General features: G+C 34.6%; 1 protein-coding gene across 1 annotated transcript in view; it reads left to right on the plus strand.

The window, feature by feature from the left end:
- Positions 1–6: 6 nt before the first annotated feature.
- Positions 7–8,285, plus strand: part of LOC117124583 (nitric oxide synthase, brain-like) — an 18,049-nt gene continuing 9,770 nt past the window's right edge. The window contains exons 1-10 of the mRNA XM_033270876.1: positions 7–110; positions 588–703; positions 2,537–2,791; positions 3,379–3,520; positions 4,612–4,751; positions 5,013–5,187; positions 5,295–5,396; positions 6,190–6,384; positions 7,197–7,285; positions 7,779–7,923. Coding sequence (XP_033126767.1) covers positions 606–703; positions 2,537–2,791; positions 3,379–3,520; positions 4,612–4,751; positions 5,013–5,187; positions 5,295–5,396; positions 6,190–6,384; positions 7,197–7,285; positions 7,779–7,923 — 1,341 coding nt within the window. The 5' untranslated portion in view covers positions 7–110; positions 588–605. The remainder of the gene's footprint in view (positions 111–587; positions 704–2,536; positions 2,792–3,378; positions 3,521–4,611; positions 4,752–5,012; positions 5,188–5,294; positions 5,397–6,189; positions 6,385–7,196; positions 7,286–7,778; positions 7,924–8,285) is intronic.

The raw sequence follows: 8,285 nt of genomic DNA on the forward strand, positions 1-8,285 counted from the left end.
TGAATGACGGTTCCAAATGCTATCACAGAACAAAAAACGAGCACACCCCTCTTCAAAACTATATCACGAATAGTCGTTGCCGAGACACGCTGCATTTAACATGTAAACAGGTGAGTAACAATATAATAATGAGGACGCTGATTGAAACGTGGCCTCAGGACGGTGGTTTTACATTATTTAATTACAAAACTAACTAAAAAGAAATTTCTTCAAAGATTTTTCATAAACCAATTTCGTTTCAACATACGTATACACTCTTCGGAAAATTGTAAATGTTATATTTTATTCAATCAAATAATTTTAAAAACATAGCAGTAGGAACTGAATTTCCTTTTAAAATTATCAACACGAGGACAAACCAAAGAGTGTGTCCTAGACCAAATATCCTATTTTATTACTCACATCCATTACTTTACTTTTAATTAAGCTTTAAGTCAAATGTTTTAACCATAAGATTTTAACCATAAGATTATCATGTAATGGTAATTTAAATTGGAGATTTTTTTTAGACACATTCATAACATAAACTTTAAAATTACGTTTTGAATGTTTATATAATATATGTACTATTCCTTTACATTTTGCAGTATTGTATAGGCGCCTTGATGAGTGTACCTGGTCAGTTTATTGGACAAAATACAACGCCAGATATCCTCCGAAGCGCAATTGAATTTATTGACCTCTACTTCCAGCATATCGGTCTGTAAGTGTTACAATGGTGCTCTATTCCTACTTTTACTTTGTCAGGTCCAGTAGCATCTTCCCTTTAGGAGTTGGCAATCGTGTAGGCCTACCCATCTTTTAAAGATATCTGCTGTATAATGGACCAGGAATACACGTCTGTCCTACAAAAACAGGTGTTGTCTCACAAACGCACGTGTTTATGTATATTTACGCTATTTGTATGGTTGTGTCTATTTTAAATTTAGGTTACCTATTCATTTTGTATTTTAATACTAAGGAGCAGGCTTAGCGGAAGGTTAATTGAGAAAAGTCATACAAAGTCATTTTGAGCTACTACAAAGGTTTATGCTGAATTTCGCTTAAGCTTAAAAGAAAGTAGATAAAAACAAACACTTTATATTTAAATGTGGTTAATCTTTAAGATACTCTAGAAATACATTTTCGTTGTCTCCTCTGCACATTCCCTTGAAGTTGCGTCTATGCCAGCCCCACCCCCAGGAGTAGGGCCCAAAGAAGTTTTAATCAGGGACCTCATGCCTCGTTATACTACTGAATATAGGCCTATAATTTGTCTTGTCCCAAGCAATAATATACATCTCCAATAAAATGATGTTAATTATCATTGCTATTTTAGATTTTTTATTACCCGAGAAAGCTAAAAATAGGCTTCCAATTTATAGTATAATTTTGCGATACACCGATACTTACGTAGACTAGTTGTTTATCCGCCATGCAAACCTTTAAATAATACTTTCCAATTCAGTTATTTTTTAAATTGTATTTAAAGCCCCATTCCCGGCAAAATTTCAGTTTTTTAGAAAAATCTGATTTTTATATAATGTTAAAAATATTTATAAATAAAATACGAAATTGCTAGTTTAACTGAATTTAGACATTCTTAAACATGAAAAAATGTAAAATAAGACTGAAGTTTAAATTTTGTGTGTGTGTGTTCCACACAAAAAATAAATGCTGATGAATTTTTTTATGTTTGATTTTAAGTCTGCGAAGAAATATAGTAGGCGCCAGAAACATTACCCTATCCAACACTGCTAGACTAGGCCTTACGGTTTAGGTTCTATTAATCACACATAAAACGACGGAATTAATATTTTCCGTTGGTATTATTGACACTTGTGAAATATAATATTTCATTGTAATTATTTCAAATCTGTTGAAAAAATTATTTTGATCGAGATTTTGACAATTAAACAAACATATCTCAGGCCTGCCTGCTCGATCGACCGCAGCGTGCGAGATGCGAAGTACAAAAACTAATTAGAAAGGGCGCACTTTATTGACTGTATAAAGTACAGTATCATAAAAGCGAGAGTATTCCAACGGATGCCATCAAAGATAATAAATAGCAGAAGATAGAGCAGCTTCCCAATAAAGTGGAACATCCGTTCCAAATGCATTGTGGGTACACGGAGAGCAATTTTACCCCATCCGCGCGGCGGCGCTATATAGTAATAATAAAGGCGCCGCTCTGGTTGGCTTGTTTCCTGCACTTAGTAAAATATTCAAATTTTACCCCATTCGTGGGAAGGTGGATGTTCCATCAATTTTAATGCAAATACGCGGAACAGCTAATTTTTCTGCTATTTAAGTTCTTTGATGCCATCTATAACCTCTGAATTTGCCTAGTAACGAAGAATTTTTTTTGCGTAAAACTAAAATTTAGTTCTATGCCAATATTTTTTTCTAATGCATTTTTTTTAAAATCTTTTTTTGTCAATTTTTTTCGGGAATGGGGATTTAACATAATTTTCAATTTTTTAAATGAATTCAATTCAATAACAAAAACATATTGAAACTTTTCAAAGAAAAATATATATCGGTATTTTCGCAGAAATGGCACAAACGAGCATCTACAACGAGTAAAATGCATCGAGGAGTCTATTTCGAATATTGGTTGGTATGATTTATCACATGATGAGCTTGTATTCGGCGCTAAGTCAGCCTGGAGAAATGCAGCCAGATGTATTGGAAGGCAGCAGTGGAACACTCTGGAAGTCTTTGACAGACGTGATATTTCCTCTACTACAGAGATGTTCGAGGCCATTTGCAAGCATTTGAAATTCGCAGCAAATAATGGACAGATTCGGTGAGTGAATTATGTAGGTCTACGTTTGTAGTTTGGATAATGTTATAATGGTAAAGCGATTGACTCTTCTGTTGTAAGAACATCTGTCCGAATTTATCAAACTAGAAATCAGCTTAAATTCGTCTTAAGTCCATTTTTTGCTTGAAGCCCCATTCCCGACATAATTTCACCAAAAAAAAAATTTTTTTTAATAAAAAATGCATATGCATTACTCTAATTATTATAAACAATGGAAAAATATTGGCATAAATTTTAGTTTTACGCAAAAGAATTTAAAAAATGAGAAATACAGACTATATCTCATAGGAGATTACCTTTTCCTCGACGAATTCTTCGTTTACAGTACTAGGCAACATTGCTTGATATTGAAAAGTCGATTGTACGCATGCGCAAGATTTAATAAATCAGCTTAGGATATTTGCTTAGGGACATCTTAACTTTTTTGACTTATTAAGATATTTGCTAAGCTGAGATTGATAAATTCTGGGCATGGAGCTTAAGATATACCTATACTTTTCAAGTGGTTCAATAATTATTACCAATCTGTTGGGTTTTTTTTTGTTTTTTTTTTTTGTTTTTTTGGTTAGGTCTGCTATGACAGTATTTCCGGCAAGACGTAAAGGACAAAGCGACTTCCGTGTGTGGAACTCACAGTTAATAAGGTACGCGGGATATAGTACAGAAGAGGGCGCGGTCATTGGAGACCCGGCAAATGTTGAGTTTACAAAAGTAAGTATGTTTTGTATACCTACCTACTTACAATAACGTTGATTCTCACAATGACTCTTTCACCCCTTTCTTGGATAATAAATAAAACGACATAATCGTATTTAATCTTGTTTTGGGGACCTATCCTTGGCCCTGTTCTGATTGATCAGATTGTAAGTGTGCTAGCCATGGATAAATTTTATAAATTAATTCCTCCATGGCTAGAAAAACTTCGAAAAGGTCAATTCATTTTAAGCACGCATCATCCGACAATGCCTACTAAAAATGGAAAACCCTGATCCTCATTGTTTTTGTTTTGGGTTTTTTTTTTTTTTTTTTTAATAATAGAGAACTGTCGATTTGCGCAATGACATAAACCTAGGACATATTCACTCATCCGTTACCATTCTACGTTCGCTGCAAAACGTAGATTCGGGCGAAACTACGACCTAGAATCCGGACGACGAGAACTCGGCATTCTCGCATGCGCAGGTAGATCCTGCATTTGTCGTGCAATCGAAAGTCCCTATTAATATACATTGGCGTATCTTTAAGTCTTGAAACGGAGTGCTGATGGGTGGGGGAGGGGAAGGGCGGGGGGGGGGGGGGGGGTCTCGATGATCAATTGAGGGGCGCTAACTCGCAAAATAAAGTGATTTTAGGTTCTTTTTAACTACTTGCAAGTGATTTTTTGGGGGGCGACTGGGGGAGCGCGAGTAATATATGGAGGGGCGTGGGCCTCGCGCTTCCCATACGCAACTATTAATATAATGCACACCCACCACCAACTTGAAATAAATTACTATTAGATATGAAACAATTATCATCAAACCCAATTTCTTGAAAAAAAAAACTATTAGTATTAGGATACTGTGATTAAAGCTAGCCCACCCCAATTTATTATTATTATTATTATTATTATTATTATTATTATTATTATTATTATTATTATTATTATTATTATTATTATTATTATTATTATTATTATTATACAATATTCATGCTAATTACACAAAAGATACAAGGATGCCTTCTAACGTTCTAGTTTTGGTCGTAGATGAAAGTTTAGTGAGTATAATGTCCTGTGTGATCAATTCTACCTGAATCTTTAGATTTGCCAATCACTTGGATGGAAGGGAAAGAGGGGGATGTTTGACGTTCTTCCACTTGTGCTCTCAGCAAATGGGAATGATCCAGAACTTTTTGAAATACCTTCGGATTTGGCTCTTCAAGTACCAATATCCCATCCGACGTAAGCTATTTTCTTATTTACAACTGAATGTGATACTTTGTAGTGTATTTACTGTATCTGTAGTATATGTAGTCTTAAAATGATATACTGTATTTACTAAATCACAACATTAAATAATCTCCACATGAAAGAGAATATAGTCTGCTTTCAGCAAAATAGACTGAGTTTAAACTTGACATGAGAAGCAGTTTATTACAATATGCGTTACTGTATGTCAAATTATTATTATCATTTTATGTTAAGTTGTAAATTTACCTCCAGCTTTGATTGGTTCAGTGAGCTTGGCCTAAAATGGTATGCTGTTCCAGCAGTTTCAGACATGTTGTTTGAATGTGGGGGACTGCAGTTTCCTGCGGCACCATTCAACGGATGGTACATGGTAACCGAGATTGGTACACGTGACTTCTGTGATACACAGCGATACAACATGTTAGAGGTACTTGTACAGCTCCAATTAATGACATTTTCAACTGTTCAGTTGGCCTACTAACAGCAGCTGGAAGTTTTGACGTTTTCTCTAATCGTATTTCTTTTTCTTTTAAGACAGTAGCAAAGCGAATGAACCTAGATACGACAGATAATTTATCATTTTGGAAAGATAAGGCATTACTGGAGACAACACTTGCAGTTAATCACAGTTTTCAGGTAGTTCTACCCAGTTTTTTTCCCCTAAAGCTTTGAGTTCACACTATCTAATTTTATGTTGTAACAAATAAATGCAATATGCCCATGTTTGGGTGTAATATGACATCATGCTCACAGATTTGTCACATAAATATTGATAAAGTGGACAGAGTTTAATAAAAGTATTGTCCCATTTTCAAGTTTTAGCAGATAATGAAATATAACATGATTAAGATGTACTTATAACATTATCAATAAAACATTTATAAGAGATTAGTCCGATGAACAAGCTCTTAGGGCAACGTACAGCCATAATGACGACGCTGGTTCGAGCGGTACGCTCGCTATGGTTCAGGTGTAGGAACTAGTCTTCTTTGATAAGGACTTATCAAAGGCCAAGTGTACACAATCTGACTCGTGTACTTTCAAGAGCCCAGTACATCTTCTGAGACAAGTAGGGGTCACCCCGGTGTACTAGTCCATACAGCCCCTGTTCTTGACAGACGAGAGTATCTGATACCGGTTTACCGGGTAGTTCCGACATGAATTAAGGGAGAAGCAAGTTACTGTGGCCTACGTACATGCCGCACTTTGAGCGCTTTGAGACCGTTTTGGTATAAAGCGTTAATCCAACAAATTTATATTATCATTAAATTATAAGAGGAATTAGTAGCTAGATCTAAATAAAATCATGTTAACTTTTATTTTTTATTAATTTCTTTTGTTGCTAATAAAGATAGTAAGTAACAAAGAATTTGTAGTAGAGCGCCGTATAATTTTTGTGGATTTGTTAATTGTTTACTATTTATCGCAGGCTGCTGGTGTTACGATATGGAACCACCATACGGCGTCTGATTCCTTTATTAAACACTTTGAACAGGAGCAAAAGATAAGAGGAGGGTGCCCAGCTGACTGGGTTTGGATAGTTCCACCCTTATCGGGAAGTGCCACCAAGGTTTTCCATCAGGAAATGGTGAATTATCACTTAAGCCCATCATTGGATTACCAGGTACAATATCAATACATATAGCATATATTATTAGCGTAAATATTATTATATAGCATATATATATATTATTAGGGTAAAATATAGAATAAAGTACTGCAATCCATGAATATAAACAATAATACATAAATCAAAACAGAATATTAACTAAGCCACTCTACCTCCACCCAGTGCCTGAATACAGTACCAACAATACGAAGGCAGTGTATGATGGGCAAAACTGCAGCTTATCCTCAAGGAGACAATGGATTCGTCCGTCGTATCCTGACATGTTATTTTCAGGAGTGCTGCAGCTTACCCTCAAGAAAATAATGGGAGTTTTAGGTGATGAAATGTGTAAATGCTCAATATTTGTGCAGTTTTGTAACGTTTTTAATTGTATTAAGTGTCTTGCTTTTTATTGTATTCGTATTTTATTGTATGTATGTTACTTTTACGAACGCACCGCAAGAGCGTGTGCCGCTGTTTTAAAAGCGTCATTTCAAATAAAGTTAATATTATTAATGGAATCGCCCGTTGTATTCATTCACATTGTTTTCTTGAGTGGACGATTCCATTATTTGAGTGACAATTTCATTTATTATCGAGGGGCGATATTATTTTTTTTATGCTCGAGGATAAAAAATCTAATTTCTGTGACCTTCACTATGCCCTTCTATGTTTTCCTCTGAAACCTGAATGGTCTCATTCTTCGATTATTATGTACCATTCCACTCAATTTTATGATGATCCATTCGTAAGTTTTTTCGTAATCTTGCTAATACACAGACAGAATTGAAGATAAGCAGCCTATTTATCTTGACATTCATTTTCAGGTAAGTGCTGCAGAATCGCATGAATGGCAAGATGCAAATATGCAAATACAGGTTAACAGCAGACGATTTACTTTTAAGCAGTTGGTCACGTATGTTGTTGTTTTATTTTTTGTTATTTATAGAGGGTGACCCTTTCAACCTATGCTAGAAGGTCAGCTGGTATAGTGGACCTAACACGTTTAATGCCACGCCTTTTGTACAAGTACTGCCCTGTACGCCAAAACAATGGTGTGTCTAATCAATTTGCAGTAAAATGTAAAGGGATGTGTAAACAAACGAAAAATATGACGCTATGTAAATAAGTCTCATTTCGAGGCTAAGGGTGTGAATATTATATTTAGTTGTGAGGTAAAATCATGTCCTGTCAGGTTTAATTTGAGACCTGTTATGATTATAATTATGAGGCCATCATCATCTTTATTATCATCATCATTATTAGCCATATCTTAATCATGTATAAGCAAAAAGAAAGGGTAAACGTAAGTTAACCGCTAAAGATAGAACCAGAGCTTTCGGAAGCACTCGCCTTTCGTCAGTGTCAAGTATTTAAAAACATATATAATTACTGTATTTGTGTTTCAGGTTCATTATATGTGCACAATATCTGACAATGAAGGCGCTTGTCAAACGAGATAGGGTTAGTATATTGTTTGGAACGGAAACTGGAACTTCTGAAAAATTTGCATTGAAACTAGCGGAATTCTGCCGAAATTTGTTTTATGTAGAGGTAAATAAATAAAAACCAAAAGCATTTTTGGTTACAGTTTTGTTCTCGTTTACTTTTATATAACAATATAAATCTTGTTGTGATTTGTATCATTATCTCAATTTTCCTTGATTATGTTGTAGTAGTAGGCCTACTTACTTATCGAGGTGTTGTCATCATTTTCATCATGTATGACATTATCACTATTTATATCTTATTTCTTATTCTTATTCTTTTATTGCACAATAAAATAATCTTGATGGGAGGGCCTGGTCTCTAAAGTAAACTTAATTACTATAACAATTCTTTGAGAACCACTCCCATCCAGTATAAAAAAAAACATCATTAAAATGAAAGATAAAATATAATAGACAACACATCAC

Source organism: Anneissia japonica, unplaced genomic scaffold, assembly GCF_011630105.1.
Source record: "Anneissia japonica isolate Jap-2015-1 unplaced genomic scaffold, ASM1163010v1 scaffold287833_len2544123_cov190, whole genome shotgun sequence".
Classification (NCBI taxonomy): Eukaryota; Metazoa; Echinodermata; class Crinoidea; order Comatulida; family Comatulidae; genus Anneissia; species Anneissia japonica.